The sequence below is a fragment of the Solea senegalensis genome, linkage group LG3, assembly GCF_019176455.1.
Source record: "Solea senegalensis isolate Sse05_10M linkage group LG3, IFAPA_SoseM_1, whole genome shotgun sequence".
NCBI classification, from domain to species: Eukaryota; Metazoa; Chordata; class Actinopteri; order Pleuronectiformes; family Soleidae; genus Solea; species Solea senegalensis.
The window spans coordinates 5,926,082-5,944,687 of record NC_058023.1 but is presented as its reverse complement, the minus strand read 5'-3'; the positions used below and the strand labels follow the sequence as shown (position 1 = coordinate 5,944,687).

Below are 18,606 nucleotides of genomic sequence, written 5' to 3'. Positions count from 1 at the left end.
CTGTATGTGTCTTACTCTCTCTCTCTCTCAGGACGTGAGCTGCAACGAGCTGCAGTGTTTGCCTGCAGAGCTCGGTCAGCTCGAGTGTCTGAGGGACTTGAACCTGAGGAGGAACCAGCTCACCGCTCTGCCTGAAGGTATGTCGTGTGTGATGAACCCAGAGGAACTCTAGCCCGGTCCATCTCCTCTCATCGACTGGTATCAGTGGATCTGCTGTTACTCTAAACACCGCTCTTGTGTGCAAACACTAGCCCCCTCAACTTAGATGTTATTGTGTAATTTTTGTGAGCTATCGATTGCTTACAAGTACAAGTATTGAGCTGCTCCTGACTTAACTTAATGGATCTCACCCCATTAGAGGCTCATTCTCTGAAGCATTAGGAGGAAATGGAAATGAAATAACGAGTGGGTGGCAGAGAAACGCTGGAGCAACATTCACAGGCTTTAAAACGCTCAAACTGAGCAACGCTCTTGTGAGTGTGACATTGTCATATGTTCTGAAATGTCTCTTTTTTCCCCGTCCACGTAGAGGAGCAAAGAAGCCACAACATATTCACATATTTAAAGGTCCATTCATTCATTCATTCATTCATGCTTACTAGAAATGATGTTGTTCGTCTTTGTTAGTGTTTTAATCCTCTGCTTCAAAATGACAAAACAATACAGACCATGAAAAATGTAATATTTTGCACTACTTATGGCTAGTACATTTCATTTCTACTATTAAATTAAGGCTGAAGGATACAAAAAAACAAGACAATCTATTTGTGATTTGCCATTGTAATTTGATTTGCCAGTATATACAGTTTATTTTCAAGCCAAGATTCAGTTCAGAATTCACTGTATACATTTTAGAATCATCACACGAGGTGCCACGATAGTGTAATGCAATAATAAGAACTTAAAGATTTACAACATGTACTGTACACATTAGAAGAATAAATAAAAACAACAGTTCAATTGTAGCTTTTGTGCCCACAATTTGTGGGCTGCGGTTCAAAAACCACTTTGTTGTCCCCGCCGCCCCTGCGCAGCTGTTGTATACACATAAACGCTCCCTTAGTCAGGTCTTTTTTTTTTCGCCTGACGGAGCCACATTGTTCCCATTCATGAAGACTGAGCAGAGGCTAATTAAAAGTGTAACTTAACCAAGAACTGTTACACACTGGACCTTGAAAACAACGTCTCTTTGTGTCCCCGTGCAGAAATATCCGAGCTCCCCCTCGTCCGGCTCGATGTGTCCTGCAACCGCATCTCTCACGTGCCCCTGTGCTACCGCCACCTGCGGCACCTCCAGAACATCCTGCTGGACAACAACCCGCTGCAAATGCCCCCGGCGCAGATCTGCTCCAAGGGCAAATACCACATCTTCAAGTACCTCAACATGGAGGCGTGCAAGAGGAGTCAGGAGGAGCTGGAGCGACACCTGAGACCCACGGGATTTAACAGCTGGTGAGGAAGCACGCATAGTCTTACTCCCTCTGCAATGGTTCGATAAGTTACACGTGTTTTATATCTATGTTTTAAGCTGTTGTTACTCATCCAGACTGCATTCAGGAAACTTGGAGCCGCGTGGTGCAGGAACAGCAGCTGAAATGCTTCATGTTAACTATGAGGAAGCAGAGTTTATTGACATGAACTGAGCTGTTTTCATGAAACAGACGGAACCAAGGACAGAGATAAGAGAATATTTGACAGAAGAGCTTTTGAGGCTGATAGGAGGCGCACAAACATGAGTCACTGCCCTTTAGAATAATGGTCTTCCTTTACTCATGTGTGTGTGTGTGTTTAAGTCATTACCGCCGGTAAAAGAGGTTATGTTTTTGTTCATATTTGTCTGTCACTGGGCAAGTTAGTTCAAACTAAACCACAGATTTTTAGGAAGTGATCTGTGGAGGTAGGTTATGTTCCCTGTAGACAAATTTTTATGTGATAAATGACGATAAACTGAGTGTTTTCTTCTTCTTTTTTTGTCCCTGCAGTTTGTCAGACCAGGAGCTGTTCACGGGTCAGTTTGGAGGACTGGACTCTGGATTCAACAGTGTCGACAGCGGCAGCAAAAGATGGTCTGGGAACGAGGTAAAACCCACACACATTGAAATCCATTTCTTTTTACAATCTATTGACCCTTGGTAAAATGCTTTGCGGAGTAATACTTAACTCCTTATATGGACATCCTGGCGGTGTGTGTTTACAAAATGCCGTTTTTTGGTCTTCTCATGTGTTGTCAAAGTTATGATTAATTTTATGTAAAAAAACAAACAAAACAGGAGTAGCAGTAATTGTGCAGAAGTCAAAATAGTCAATTTTCTTTTAGTTTTGTTCATAAAAATGAGCCAAGTGATGTATTTTTCCCAATTTCACAAAAGTTTGAGTACTTTTTCCTTAGGTGTGTTTATAAAGCATATGAGACACTCTTATATATACTATATTGAGCATTCTTATAGCCTCTGTTTTAACATAGTAATGGAAAAAATCAGCCTAAATGCTCTGTGTTTTGTAGCCTTATTATAACCATAAGTCACATTTCGAATAGAAATTAGGTTCTGACCAGGATACTGGTCCTAACAAGGCTAGTGTTTGTACCAAAAACAGTCTTAAAGAGGAAATAAAAACACATTTACACACACATACGTCCAATTGTTCAAACTAAGTTAGCCATTTTATGTTGTTGGAAGACATAAAGTTAGACTTATAGTAGTTGATAATGTCATATAGTATTGCTACATTGTGTTTTAAATCTGTAACACAATAAATATTGTACTGAAGCTTAACTTTACAAGTTCACTAGAACACGAATCAAATCAAAAATGTATGTCAGAAAAATCACAAATAGATGATTTAACCAAATAGTTGGGCCCTAATTCAAACCAGTTATAGAATTTCTTTGGAACGCATTACCTCATCAAAGTTGTTGCATTGTGTCACACTAACTAAAGCACAGAAATATAAGCGTGATCTCATCATACAAAGAAGGAAAAACCACGTGTGAAAATGACATGATTCCGCCGCCACTGCCGCTGCTGCTGCTGCTGCTGCTGCTGCTGCTGGTTGAAACTGCAACTCACTGCTGCTGCTCGTTGTGCGGAACATAAATAAATACTGTGCAAATGTAACCACAGCAACGTAGCAACAGTGTCAGAAGTGTACACAGAATAATGTGAGACATTTCACAGCGTCTCAGAGCAGCGGGAGGGAGACTGCGTGCACTGTAAGGTGCTAACCTGACACACCAGATGGTCTGAACCATCTGTGAAAGGCTCTGGTGTGTGGGGAAAAATGGCATTTGCTTTCAGAAGATATTTGGCAGGTGAATGGATGAACCATTTGTCAATTATTATCTTTCTCTGCCCAAGGCCTCTTCGCCATCCGCTGCTCCCAAAGTGATGCTACTTTGCTACTTTGAATGGGAGATGCAGAACCAAAAGAGAATACATTTTCCAATGGTTTCTGAAAGCTGAGAAGTTGCAAGTCAAAGCCAACATGTGGTTATTACAGTAATGTCACTTGTGCTGTTGCAGGAAGCCAGCGAATCAGAGTCTTTGTCACCAGTGAGGAGAGAGTTGGAAAAACACCTGCACATAATTGAGACTGAGACAAAGAATCAAACATATGTTACTTTAAATATATGTTATACTGTTCAAATTTCAGTGTTATGGTGTTTGTGTACAACTACAGTGTTTTTTCTCAAAAGAATTGTTAATACACTATTTTAACATGCAGTAAATTGTAAATAACTGCCAGATATTGAAAGTTATTCTGCGAAAATGGGCAAAAGCACTTACTCACAGGACATTTTCTAGTCCTTTTTATGGTTAAAATAAGCAAAAAAAAGTCCAGACGGACATTTTGAGGCTTAGGTGTAAAACAAGGTTTTAACCTTCACTAAAATTTGAGAAAAATTACATTTTTGGTATTTTATTGTGTTTTTCAGGTTTTTTTTTTTAATTTGAAAAAGCATTAGAAAGTACGTAAATGTAGCCTACCTTTAACAAACCAACAGGAACATTCAGAGTTGAATGAATCTGTGACGGACTGTGTGTATATTTTCCGTGCGTCCAGTCAGCAGACGACTTCTCGGAGCGTTCCCTCCGCATGGCCGAGGTCAGCAGAGACCAGAGGAACCTGGAGGAGGAGGAAGAGGAGGACGCATCTCCGCTGCAAGCGGGTAAAGGTAAGAGAGAGGCTTAAGAATCAGTGTTTCTGGATGATGTTATGGTCTCCATTTACCTGACACTCTGTAACTCTAACCCTCCTCCCGTGTTGACAGTGAACGGAGAGGCTGAGCAGGTGGACTTCATTGACAGCAGTGTGATGGAGGAAGAGGAGGAGGAGATCAGGATGGATCCACCCACACCTCCTCTGGTACCTGTCACTCACAGACTCATCAGTTGTTGTGTCATACCTTTATCCTCTTTTTGCTCAGAACAGGGAGCTTATGGATTGTTATTTTTTCTCCAGGCTCAGAAGGAGAGATCGTCTACGTCCCAAACGCAAGACTCAACAACCTGCAGGTAAAACATGCTCTAATGTAATATAGTGTATATATATATATATATATATATATATATATATATATATATATATATATATATATATATATATATATGTATCTGTCACCTGGTAGCGAGTTTCTTCAGTGGCTTTTTTGTGCCCTGGAAAGTTTCAATATTTTTCAAAGTGTCAGCAGGCTTTAGTTTGAAGGGAGGCTGTTAAAGTTGGATGAAATTAGTCCAGATTTTTGGCATTCTGCCTTTATTTTGATGGCCACAGAGCAGGAGGGACAGGAAATGGGGATGAGAGAGTAGGAGACAGTTAACGGTCTGGTCAGCTGGGAGTTTGACCTGTCTGACCTGCTGCTCCGTGTGGACGCGATGCTCCGGATATCGTTCCTCAAAAACCACAGACAAAAGTGTCACTGAAGAGAAACTTTTATTTTTTCATCGTTGCATTACTGCCACTTAGGGTTGAATCATTTTGTCTAATAGATACATCAGTTTGATTTGTTTTAGATTTGGCTGCTTTCATTAAATGTTGAAAAATGTTGATCAGTGTTTCCCAAACCTTGAAATTACGAGGTTTTCAAATCATTGTTGTGTCCATGAACCAAAATTGTTCTACGGAAACCAGAGAATATTCACATTTATGAAGCTGAAAAATCAGAAAACTTGTATTTAAAAACAACAACAACAAAAAACAACAACACTCAAATCGATTATGAGCAAATTAGTTGACAACTAATTTAGTAATTTAGACAAATCTAGTAATCGTTACAGTGCTTATTCAGTGTGTGAGATATAAAAATGTTAAGATATTAACCAGTTTATCCATACTCAAACCATGTGCTCAATTGTGTACAACTAATGTAATGTATTTCAAGGATGATTTTACATTATTTTAATGTCAAAGAATTAGAAACTCTTAATCAGAAAAATATTTTCAGTTGAAATATTTAGTTTTTTTGCGTTATTTTACAGTATATATCCTTAATGCAGCCTGTAAAACTATTGTGTTTTTGTTCACATTATTTTACATGAAATCTGAGTTATTGAACAATGTGGCTGATTCAACCTGCATGTTCTGTTTTTCCTGAATGGAAACTGTGTACTTAGTCACTCTGAGTGACAGAGACAGACATGGCTTTATCACTTTTTTTTTTTCTCCTCTGCTTCCGTCTTTGTTTCACAAGGTCACTTCACAGGGTTTTTAAAGAGCTGGGAAAAGTCAATAACACTGCTGTTCCCATTGCATACAGTGTGTTTCCTCCCCTTCACCGTTCACTGCCCGGCCCCTCAAACCTTATGAATGTGGACGTTGTTATCTTGAAACACTCACAGCGCTGACACACCGCCTCACCCACGCTCCACTAAATACTTAAACTCTGTAAGAAGGTGTATGTCATCTAAACTCCCTTACCCCCCCCAGCTCAGGGGTCACGGCTCGTATCACGCTGCTCTACTGTTCCACTACTAAGATAACTGCATTCTACAGGGTGAATTTCCCATGAGTCCTGTTGGCTACATATTAAAATGTGGCCCAGGACTATTGTTCGCGGCCTCTGGAGCAACAAACCGCACACGCCTCGTCGTCCTGGATTTTTGGGGCTTTATTAACCTGTACTCAAAATGACGGTCATTATTTAGCACTCAAGCCCTCATTAAGGCTCATCCACTGTTGATGACTGAGGTTTGGTAAATGGGTTTAATTCTGTGTCCGCTTTATAAACAGCACTTGGGACAAACGGATGTTCTGACAAAACCACTTCCAGCTCTTCCTGTGCGATGTCTGAAAATAGAGCACGGAGACTTAAAATAGACTAGTTTGTAAATATTGAATATTTAAAAAAATATATTCTTGGGTCAGTTTTAAACACATTTGTATATTAAGATCAATCCACATCATGGATGTTGGTTGTTAAATTTACACAAACATGTGTCAAAGTCCAGATGTAGGACTCATTACTGTTTTTAGTAATGACCAGAACAACATTACGTCACCTAATTTAGCTTAGCATAGCGTAACATAGCACAGCATAGCCTAATTTAGTGTAATGTAACGGAACGTGATGTAGCGAAACATGAAGTAGTGGAACTTGGCATAGCTAAAAACGGTGTAGCAACACACTACATAACATAACGTAGCATAACATGAGGTATCAGAAACACGACTTGGCAAAACGCACTTAGCGAGACTTGAAGAAGCGAAACACCACACTTTCAATTCAATTCAATTCAATTCAAACAGATGTAATTTGTTTGGTATCTACAGGTAGATAAAAAAAAGAAAATAGGTGCTAATAAATGAAAACTCTATGTTACACATTACTTAAATGAACATTTCCCCTACATATATGATCCTTTGCAATAAAAACATCCATATAAACATAATAAACTACATCCATTCTATAAACATTCAACACATACTCATCCATTAACCTCTTAGGGACATATTTTGGACATGTTTGAAACTGCAGTTCCAAAATATTCCACATATATTCCTCAGATATTTTTCAGTGATAGGCAAAGTGTGAAAAGTTTTTTCAAATGTAGAACTCTCTGTGTCTCCTCCAGGTCCAGCCTGCATGTGGAGATGGTCCCACCATCTTCGACGCCCTCATCTCCTCTGTCCCCCTCCAGTCCCACGCTGGAGGAGCGGCGGAGGCCGGGAACCCTGCAGATCTGGCAGGAGAGGGAGCGTCTGCAGCAGCAGCAGAGAGAGAAGGCCAGGTTGGCACTTTACTCTCAATTCATAACAGACATCCCATGGACACTCCCCTCTGCCTTATCTAATAATGCGCTTTTCATGTCAAAAACTCTTAATTTTGCAGTTTGCTGAAGTCATCAACCAAAACAGGAAGTCACATGTCCGCGGCACCACAGACAGGAAGTAGCTCGGCGTAAGTATGAGCAGAGGACAAACACACAGAGGAGAGACACACAGACGAGACCGTCTCTGTTACAGCGCCTCAGTTTTTGTTTATTCAAATCAAGAGAAACTTGAGGTTGGGTTGGACGTGTTTGAATGAAACTTGGTGTGTGTCTCCCCCTAGTGGTGCATCTCCAGAGAACAGCAGCTCCAACTCCAGCCTGAGGCAGAGATGTGCAGTGAGTTTCGTCCTCCAGTGTCGTCACAGTTGACTGTAACCTGTTGTAACCCGCAGTTGTTTTTACTGTTGTTCTGTTGCTGTTGTTTTAGATGTCTTTTCTTGTTTTTAATCAGAGCGCAGACCAGATGAGCACAGTGTGTCCTTCAGTGCTTCTTCAACGCTCCAGCAGTAGAACAGGTACAACACACGCTGCATTAAAGTGATAGTTCAGGTTTTTAAGTGTGGTTCTATGAGGTGCTTACAGCAGCGTGTAGGGTTAATCCAATAAAGTTGATGGCAGTTTAATCTCAACAATATGTTTTCCACTCTATCTGACCATTAGACAACTTTTTACAAAGAGGAACCTAAAATTTGTTTCATGGACCAAAGTCCATAGAGGTTTAGGTGATTTTTAGCTCAGGGGAAACAAGAATTGTTGGTTTACTGCTGCCTAGTTTGGGGTAGTTTGTCACGTGGGTAAAGCAACATTAAGGAATTCAAACACCAAAATCTCAGAATTACACATTTTAAATAACGTTGTGGAGGCAGCAGTGGATCAACAACTCCTGTGAGGTGTCAGGTAAAATCACTGATTTTCTCTATGGACTTTGGTGCAAGGAGTGAGTAGTTTTCAACCGGCGAAAACTGACATTTCTTGTTTTGGAAAAGCTGTGTAATAGAGAGATAAAGGTGCAAACTGGGGTAGATTTTTTATGAGGTTCTTTTTTTGGAGTGGTTTTTCCACTGTGTCTATACCAGCACACATTTTCTAGCCTTTACAGCACTGGTTTTAATTGTCCATAAGACTGAGAACAAAGACTATACTTCATCATTTTACTTAGTTTAGTTCCACTTTGCTAATCACATGTGTTATTTCTGATGAGCAATCACATCAGGGTGATTGAGTGGGAGATGAAAGGAGGAAGAAAAGTCTGAATAACCAGAGTAGCCTCACATGCTGTGGTCTGAAAAGAGGAAATAATTCACAATAAATATGATTTTCTTCATATGAGCATCACTGTTTGCTGAGTGAGTGCATCTGGACGAGCACGTTGCTAACTTTGACCTGAAAATGTCTATCACAGACGTCCCGTCCTCTCCCAAGACGTCCCCTCCACCTGGTCAGGCCCAGAAACCCAACAGCTTCCTGTTCCGCACGTCGTCGCGCAGCAGCGTCAAACCCACAGGTACAAACCAACACGACTCTCGCGCACACTCTTCACATCCGTGTTCTCACTTTCAGGAAGGCTTCAGCTCTGTTTTTACTGCTTCCTGCTTTTCAGGCACCATTTTTACTCTGGGTGAGTCCGGCAGGTGTGACTCTCGCACGACGCTGCGCTCTCCGAAAGAGGAGAGGCCAGACATCACACAACTACGCAAGGTATCAGACACTTAATTAAATTGTGAATTAAATAAGAAAAGACATAATATCGTCCTTTATTATTACCACAACGGGTAAAATGTATCAAAAGTAAAGGTAAAAATGAATAATCATGCATTTTAACATCTATGAACATACAATATAGAACAATATTAAACATAAAGTCAATAAAAATAGTGAGTAACAAGAATATATACATATTTTAGAGGAGGCTTGAGATTTTTGATAGTATTGCAGTGATTTTATGACACAAATCTGTTCAAAAGACCCTACATTTTTGGTCATTTGAAATATTTGAAAGTGAAATGCAAAAGAAATCATAAGGTCTGGATGGCTGGAAAGATGCTGGCGCCCCCGTGTGGCACTTATATAGAATAGATCCCAAGTCTCTAGTTAGTATCACACTATTTGTCCCACGTATAAACGTTGACCTCAAATGGTTCTGATCCAACAAACTAATCAGTGAATCGAGGGAAATAATCAACAGATTCATCTCTATCAGCTCTGATGTTATTCTGTGCTGTTTGTGGACGTATAGCAGGACAGAGGACGTCCATGTTTGACTCTTTTTGTGTCTCCCTCCTCAGACGCTGGAGTCCCGGCTGAAGATCACTCTACCCGAGGAGCTGGGCGAGGCTTTGTCCAACGGCACCGTCCTCTGTCAGCTGGTGAATCAGATCCGGCCGCGCTCCGTATCAATCATCCACATTCCCTCTCCGGCAGTGGTGAGTGTCACTGACTGACGGCCGTGTCCTGTCGTCCTGTTTCCTCTCTGCGAGTGATGTTCCGCGGGTTCATCGGAGTGATTGTCCTGCTGTCGTTTGCTATTTTTTGACAAAATAGTCACTGGATTATTATTAAGAAAGCTGCATGAACCTTGCTGCATAAATTTAAATATTCCTAGTGTACACACATCATATTCTACAGACTGAAGAAGACATCTTTGTTTCTCAAAGATATCACACAGTGATCATTTTAAATGTGCTATTCAAATGAAAATGATAGTAATTATGTCAAATAAAAGGGCTATTCCCTCTCATAACGTCAATTATATTGCAATTTCAGTCAAAATAATCACAATATTAGATATTTATTCAAAATCGTTCAGCCCTGATCACGAGATAGAGTCGATTTACATGTTTTAAAACTACAATTCTGGTAAAAGCACAGTTAAGAGCAAAACTTAATGTTTAGGAAACCTGGAGTTTTAAACCTGGTTTTAAACATCTTAACAGACAGAAAACAACAACAAACACTTGTTAATTACGTGTGTTTACACCGTGTTTAAACATTCTATCAAATCTATATTGAACTACCTGACTGTGAGGGGGTTATTAGTGGGGTTTTTTGATCAGTGGAAACAAGGTTTTTCAGGGTTCAACTCCAGGGCTCTTAGTCCTGACTGAGGGCATTGACATTCAGCCACAGTCGTCTTCTTTTTTTCAGTCTCCATTGATCTCATTCAAGTCACCTCATGGTTTGACTTCTTTATACCCACAGACGCAGTGAACAAGACACCGACTTTGTCTTAGAAACAGGTTGAGGTTATTGATTTTTGCATCAAACTGAGTTTAACAGCAGGTCAGGAAAGAGGATGAGGGTGATTATTAAATCAGTGTCTGTGCTTTGATGCTGATTTACTAAAGTTTGCCTGGTCGTCGTCGTCGTCGTCGTCGTCTTCTTCTCTTCCAATAGGTTCCAGCAGGAACTGTGCACTAAGAGATGCAATGCCCACCTTCACAGTTCAAAGTTCCCAATCCCATTTTTGAAACCAGAATCACAATTTGAATCTCTTAAACACAGATTGAAATAATCCTCATTCTCTTCCCATTCCAGATTCCAATCTGCAGTTTCCTCTTCTAAAGAAATTAGAAGATGTTCTTTATGGGAAACACATGAAATCTACCACATGAAAATAAAGCACATTTAATCCTAGTCCACATTGGCACACATCACCTTCAATGAGCCGTGCTTAACTAACTTTTTATGAACCGAAGTTTGTTTTAAATGATATTTAAATGACAACATGTTGGATAGCAGGCGATACAGAGGAAGTTTGATGCCCTGTCCTCAAACTGTCCCTTGGGTTTGACATTCAAACCTTTGCCCCGTCCTGATCCCGACCGCTGATTACCTGAAAGCAGGCGTTGACGTTACACACAACTCTTTTGTTTTTCAGCCAAAACTGAGTTCAGCAAAGTGTCGACTCAACGTGGAAAACTTCATCGCCGCTTGTCGCAAGCTGGGCGTCCCTGAGGTAAATCCAACTTTATTTTTTTTCCCTCTTTTATTGCTTCAAGTGGTCGTGACGCCCACTGCGATGTTTTCTATATGATTTATTTTTTGTGAAAGCAGCAGAGTTTTCCGTGTGCTTTTGAGCTCAGGTGTTTGGCTACATTGTTCCCGTCAGGGTCGGACTGATAAGCGGTTCAGATTTCAGTCCAACCCTCACTCTGCTTTGTGTAACTCTACACTCTTGTGTTGTCGCTCTCTTGTCTCCTCAGTTCTAACAACATGTATTTTCCCTCCTGTGTGTGTCTGTGTGTGTGCGTGCGTGCGTTGTCTCGTCCAGATGGACATGTGTGTGTGCTCTGATGTGCTTCTGTGTAAGCTGCCCGCTGTGCTGCGCTGTGTGACGGCCCTGTCGGCCGCCGCCTCCACCGCCGCGGTGGGTGAGATGGCGGAGGACGGCGGCTCCGTTCGCCGCCCCTCACCTTCATCGTCCTCCTCTTCGCCCTCGTCCTCGCTGCTGTCCTCAGATTTCCTGTTCTTCTACTGTGCGGCCATGGCCCTGCTCTACGTCCTCTACTGCTACCTGCTCACCTAGAGGACAAACACACTCACTCACACATGGAAACTTATACTCACAATACTCTGGTGTGTGTGTGTGCAAACTTTGAGCACATGTCTAATATTTAAATAAGACTTAAGAGTGAGTCTTATGTCTCTGTTGGTTTGTCGCTGTGTCTCAATCCAGAGGCCGCCTCCGAAATACAACTCTCTGCTCTACGTAGAAGTTTGCCCTCCTGTCGACCTCCGTTGCCCAGCTACAGAGCTGCAGCTTGTACGAAGCACGTTTCGCTCAAAATAAATAAAAAGTGGACGTTGTCTTCCGGCTTGAAGGGGAAGTCCAACAAGAAATAGCCACCAGGGGGCAGTGCAGTTGGGGAAAATGACCCTGCTTTTCACTTAAAGTCATATAATTAAACACTTTCCTGAGTTAATGGTGTCAATCGCTAGTTTCAGGTCTTCTTCAATAGCACGAGATGTTAATTTTTTCTAAGTTATGTTTATGTTTAAGAGGAAAATAGCACATGTGAATGAATGATTGACAGCTAGTATCGTCCAATAGGAGCCAGGTTACATCCCCTTCATGTTTACAGTCAGTGGTTTTAAGACCATTTATTTGTGTTTTCAAACGTGTCTTGTTCGATGTTCAGTTGATTTGGAGACTTTTTTTTGTCGGTCGCCATTTTCTCACTTTCAAAAACATTTGCTTGCCTCCTGCAGTGAATCCAGAATGTTACAGATTTGACAAAAAGTCAAATTTTAAGGCTTGAAAGGTCGCCTTTGACATCGACTTTCAAATGCAACTTCAGACGGAGGCGGAGCTTGATTTGAGACACGGCTTGTGCCGTACTCCATATATATATATATATATATATATGTATATGTGAAGAGCCATATAGAGCACGCAGCCAAGCACCTTTAACAGTGAACACTATACACAACACTTTGCGTAGAAAACACTAGAGTGATGAGAGCAGGTGAACAGTGAAGATGCCTTAGCCTAGTTTAGCCTTTCGCTCAGTCGAGGCAGAAACAATCTCTCTGGTTGGGGCATGAGTGGGCGGAGCTAAGGAAACACACCCTCATTTGGAAAACCTCTTTACACTTGTGTGTCTCAGCAGATTTACTGCAAAATTTAAGCAATGGAAGAAGGATCTGGGACAAATGTCTTCCTAGAGGACTTGTACAAGAGAATAAGAGAAAATGACATGTAGGGCTGCAACCAACTATTTATTTTATCATCCTTATTAATTTCTTTGTTGATTGGTCCATAAAATGTATTTCCCGAATCTCAAAAATGACGTCCCAAAAAGTCTTGTCCAGGAGGAAGTAGGAAACGCAAACGTAGTCTCAGGCGAGACATTGTTAGTCGATAACAACGCGCTACTGAGGAGCGACATGTCTGTGGTTAAAAAATGAACCAGTGTTTGTGTACGCAAAACAGATGCGACAAAAGTGTTTACGGTCAAAGTAGTATTCCAAACTCGAGGTACGTGAGGTTGCACCAAGTTCAGGGGTGTTCTACAAATGAAACGCACCAATATTTACGTTTAAATGTCACTATTTACACACGCTGTCGTAAAACACCATAGAAGAAGAGAGGTCCAGTGTGTAGTAAATAGTGACATCTAATGGTGAAGTTGCAGATTGCAACAAACGCAGAACTCACTATGGTGTCGTCAGTTAGTTTGCATGTAGATATGGATGTATAAGAGTTGGTCGTTTATGTTTAAAGATCCATACTTCTGCTTGTTTGTCTGCTCGGGCTGCCGTAGAAGCACAAGATGGCGGACGTCCGGAAAGCATGACCCTCATAAAAAGAACATGGAAACAGTTCACGCCCATTTACGCTCCATTTTCCGTCCCAAACGTTGTCTCCATCACTACCTCCGTGCATCTCTTGCAGTGGTATGGATGCATCCTCTAGAGGGCAGTGCCGAGTACAAAGTTCATCATGCATCAAAGAAACTGTTAAAAAGGGGGTTCTTTCTATTGTGCTTGAATGAAACACAAGTGGATTTTTTGACTGATTGGACAATTGACTCTATACTGCCCCCACAGTTTCCTATGGTATTGATATCGTAAGATCGAAGTGATGATGTGTTATCTTCCATTTCTGACAATAAATCCTCCCAAATGTTACCAACTGGACCTTTTAAAGAATCTGAAACCACAGAACTTTGTTCTCTTGAAAGAAAGTTCTTTTCCCCTTCTTCCCGAAACAGTTGGTGATTCATTTCTTGGTTGTTTGTTAATCGATTAATTGTTGCAGCCCTTGTAAACATGCAGTTTGTTAGAGAAACGCGGCTTTGACTCTCGGAGCAGATTCAATCAGATTACACGTACCAGAGTAATGGTCGGGCGCCGGGTTTGTGGCAGCGTCATTAAACAAACACAAAACACTCGAATCAGTGTTTGGAGCAGAATTAACAAACAGTGATTGATCTGACATCCTGTCTTAACCTTGTTTTTCTGCTGTGTAGACGAACCACATGCACCGAGTCTTCCTTTAGCTCCACCCACTACGCTACAAACAAACCAGTGAGCTCCCTTTGTGCCTCCAGAGCTTCTCTCTGAGAGGTCGTGTTCCAGCTGAGTGAGAAGCAGGTGACCTCGCCTGAGACTGAATGTGATGATGGAGTTATGATATGGATCCTGGTCGTTTAAAGATCTTATTTGTCACACACTCACGGTGAGATAAATGACACGGTGCCTCTTTATTGAACGGGACTGACCACTTTATATGGATGCTGTTGTGTCCCTCTGTCTGCAATTTTTAATGTGAGCAACAGGGGGCAGTGTCGCTTCATAAAAAAAACAAAACCCACCACCCACACTGTGTCCAAAGTAGACGGTACAAACCCTTCTAATGTGTGTGTGCATGCATGAATGTGTGAGTGTGAGTCATGTTTGTATAAATGTAAACAGGTTATTAAATTATTGCTTTTTTTAATTATTTTTTTTTTTGTCTGTTTCCGGGTTAGAGTTATCTCTTAAAAGCGTCAATAAACCAACGATTTCACACAAGCACTCGTAGATCAATTAGAAGTAATCAATATTCAATTATTCAGGGTTAAAAAAAAACATCAGTCCTTTGAGAGTTTTGGATTGGTAAATGGCTGATTCCCTTCGGCAAACGCGCCGTGTCTGGTTTGTCCGGTCACGGCAGGTCAATGTAGTGCAATTAAAAACAGATTATAATCCTGCTCAGTTCAGCGAATTGTTAAGCGTATAAATGAAATGAAAAGCAATAAATTGAAACATCTAAATGCAGAAATATTCAAAATAGTAGTTTTCTGCATCAGTGGTTAACAAATGATATTAATAAACACTGTACTTGTATTAATCCCCGAGCGTGAAGCTGAAATGTCTTAAAATATGGAGTCCCAGAGCAAATTACAACTTAAATAACGTTCCTTTTTTATGAAAATGGGGGCATAACATCAATAATTACAACAACACACATATGATTTACAGCAATGCTGGATTCTGATGAGAATTGGCAGCGTTCAGTCGTTATTTATTTCACATTTAAGCTTATGAAAAAAGAAATATACTTTTCTAACTTGATTTACATCGGTCTTTTTTATCCACCGTCCAGTTCACGTCTCTGCTGTCGCGCGCTCAGAATGTCCACTGTAAAAACCTCCCGTCCCATGTTTGAGTCTTTTTTTATTAGTCTGCTGTTTGAGATGAAATTTATACTGTTTCAAGTCAAATGTATATTTTATAAACTGTCAAAGCAGCACACAGTAAATCCATTCACTGGCTTAGACCAAGCTATATATCTTGAATATGTAAGCGGAACAGAAATACTGTTGTGTTTTATATTTATATGATACTCTTGTATAAATAAGAATCCAGTTGTTTTTTTTGAGTTTATATAAATATATATATATGTAAAGTTTTTTTTCCTTCTTCTTCCTGCTGTAAAGAATTTATTAAAACTGCAATTTTGACCATTTGCTGTTTGTCTGCTTGCTTGCTCTCCTGCTTTTGCTCAGTCAGCCAAGAACTGGAGAAGTGATCAGGGTATCTGCAGCTGCCATTTACAGTAAAATACAAAAAAATAAAATCGAAAGGTGGTGGATTGAATGTGGCCATATTCTGTATTTTTTTTGGTCTTGTTGGTTCCCAAACCTGAATAATACTCTCTGTTACAGAGTTCTATTGTTGTTAGTCATTACTCGCTTCAACTGTTAATGTTCTAGGACTCAAATTTGAGTTTTTTTTTCCGTGTGACGCCTTCAAATTAAATAGCTTAGCTATATAGCCTTTTAGCTAGCTAGCCTCGTCAAGCTAGTTAGCAAGCATGGCGTTTTTGTTGCCTAATTTTTGATAACTAAACTGGCAAAACATGACAAAAGTTTGTGTCAAGCCCAAATTTAGTTATTACTAATCATAAAGAAACCCAAGAGTTTAGTGTTAAAATTGCATTACTATTGTTATGGCAAAAAAAAGGTAGCACAAATGTATCTGGAGCTAGAGAGACTTCAGTCAAAAACCATGTTGTGCTGTGGATTATTTGGATGAAAGTGTGTTTTGTACCATGATAAAATACTGTTAGTAAGAAACCACTGTTGCGGTGTGTGTTTATCCCCACAAAAGTCACAAAGGGGCCAATTCTGCTGTCAAAAATAAACTCGAAAAAGCCTCGGAGAGATCTGTGCTTTGTTAAAAAGAAAAAAACCCTTGTTTTTCAAACTAGTACAGGTTTTTACAAATGGAATGACGAGGTTGCAAATATTCAACCTCCACAGTTTGTTGATGCAGAAAAACACAGAATAATGCCACATTTATTATTTAAAAAGATAATAATGTGTGGTGAATGCGAGCAGCTGTGCAGATATCCTGATGTGAAATCCACTGTGTCCTGTGCTTTAACCTCGTCAAAAGCTCCCGTGTGCTCTCCAAGCAGGAGGTTTGCCGTCATAAACTGCAGCCTGGTCCGTGTCTGAGCAGGTGAGTGTGTTTAATTCACAATCAAGGAGGACGACGAGTCGGTCTCAAGGTTTGTACGATGTCATCTACTGTACCATCTGCAGGCGACTCAATGCACAACGCCTTCACCGCTCTGATAAGTTTGATCAGGTCCACCTGTTAATCAGGTGATCACTTCAGAATCAGCAGCATTGATTACAGTGATTTGATCAGAGACTTAACGAGAAAATGGCAGTTTTTGTTGCCGAGTGACTTCCTCCTCTGGGTGTTAGAGGTCAACAAGGACAATCTAGTGTTATTCTACTCAAGTAAAAGTACCACTATTTTGATAGCATTTTACTTAAGTACCCGTAAAAGCACTGGTATAAAAATGTACTCTTTTTACTTTAACTTGAGTAAATGTACCTAGTTAAAAGTAAAATCACAAATTTTAGAAATGACGTTAAAAAGTACACAAAAAAAACCTACTTGAATAAGCGAGTAAATGTAATTCATGACTTTCCACCTCTGTATCTGACGCACAAACCAGTGAAGCAGACTTCAGTGCCGACAGCACGCACAACAAACTCTTCTACACTCATTTCAAAAGCTACCAGGATTTATTAATAAAGCTTTTTTTTAAGAAAGCAACCACGTTTGAAGTATAGTGTCGTTAAATAACAATGAGAAGAACAAGGGTACAAAAAATTATTTGAAAATAAGAATAAAATTAAGGGTTAGGACTCTTGTGAGTCTTTGATAAAGAGTGCCTTTTATACATCTGCTCACTGTGTCCTCTGTCTCCTTCCAGGACTCCATGTGTCCTCCTCAGCTCATAGTGGAGGACGAGGGTCTGAGTCGTCTGTCTCAGACCGTCCAGGTGCTGGTGGAAGTGGCCGACGGCCTCCAGAGGAAACAGTCTTCTGGCTCCATATAGTAGATCCAACAATGAGGAACCAGAGTTTTTTTTTAAATGTGCTTCATGTATGATTCATTCCACTGTCCAAAATATCAAGAATTATAATCATCGCTAAAAATAAAATTTGTAAGTTGAATTTATTGACTTCTTTCTTTGGGTTTTGGATGGAGTGATTTACTGCTGATAAGCGCTGACTGTACACGTTGTTTCCTGTGCAGTTTGAATGTGAAACATTTACTCATATTAGTCCTTGCCCTTATTCTTGTTTGAACACAAACTTGAAGCCAATTAATATCCACATGACCTCCTCTCATCCATTCTGTTAGAACGATCACATTATTAAATGTATTATACTCATAACTTGTAACTTTAGTGTTTTAATTGCAGTTGTCATTATTTAAATAGTATGTACTAGAAATTAAAAAGGCTTGGATTGGTTATAGAAAGCTACAAAGCTCACAACTTCAAACTATAACGTTAGAGCAAAGTTAAAAAATCTCAAACTCAATATCGAGAGCTATACTGAGATGATTCAGAGGGATAAGGCACTTGTATACTCTATGTTGGTCAGTTGTTTTAAGGGGGACTGCACTGAGATCAACCCTTTTACTCATCATGAATATTTTTATTTGTGACATCATGATTTTTTATTTTTGTTGGAAGTTATACTTGAACATTGGGCAAAAGCACTGAGTTACAGGACATTTTCTGCTCCTTTTATGGTCAAATTAAGTCCAGACGGACAGTTTAGACATTGGGTAAGGTGTTAAAGGGTACAGTTATGTGAATTTTGTACCTAAGTACATTACAACACTGAGATCTCCTACAAACTGAGAATTTTTATGCACTTAATAGATTATTTGGCCTTTTTCCTATCAGTTAAATCAGTACATTTCAATGTCTGGATCCTGTTTACTGTTGTTGTCGTGGTGCAGCCTCAGTGGCATTATGTTCCCTTCCCTCCTGACCTGTGGAGGTCAGTTATCCCGCACTCATCCATCATCAGCTGTT

The 18,606-nt window shown here is 40.2% G+C and overlaps 1 protein-coding gene across 2 annotated transcripts in view; it reads left to right on the top strand.

Annotated features, from left to right (window-relative positions):
- lrch4 (leucine-rich repeats and calponin homology (CH) domain containing 4) overlaps window positions 1-17,731 on the top strand; it is a 49,366-nt gene extending 31,635 nt beyond the window's left edge. Inside the window, exons 4-18 of one of the 2 annotated variants that reach the window (XM_044021483.1) lie at window positions 32-137; window positions 1,206-1,452; window positions 1,983-2,079; window positions 4,063-4,174; window positions 4,271-4,365; window positions 4,462-4,514; window positions 7,071-7,226; window positions 7,328-7,396; window positions 7,550-7,604; window positions 7,720-7,783; window positions 8,671-8,772; window positions 8,869-8,966; window positions 9,554-9,691; window positions 11,146-11,223; window positions 17,488-17,731. In XM_044021483.1, coding sequence (XP_043877418.1) covers window positions 32-137; window positions 1,206-1,452; window positions 1,983-2,079; window positions 4,063-4,174; window positions 4,271-4,365; window positions 4,462-4,514; window positions 7,071-7,226; window positions 7,328-7,396; window positions 7,550-7,604; window positions 7,720-7,783; window positions 8,671-8,772; window positions 8,869-8,966; window positions 9,554-9,691; window positions 11,146-11,223; window positions 17,488-17,613 — 1,596 coding nt within the window. In that variant the 3' untranslated portion in view covers window positions 17,614-17,731. Of the gene's footprint in view, window positions 1-31; window positions 138-1,205; window positions 1,453-1,982; window positions 2,080-4,062; window positions 4,175-4,270; window positions 4,366-4,461; window positions 4,515-7,070; window positions 7,227-7,327; window positions 7,397-7,549; window positions 7,605-7,719; window positions 7,784-8,670; window positions 8,773-8,868; window positions 8,967-9,553; window positions 9,692-11,145; window positions 11,224-11,538; window positions 15,719-17,487 lie in introns of those variants that run through there. The other variant, XM_044021482.1, reaches the window with a different exon arrangement.
- Window positions 17,732-18,606: the final 875 nt, after the last annotated feature.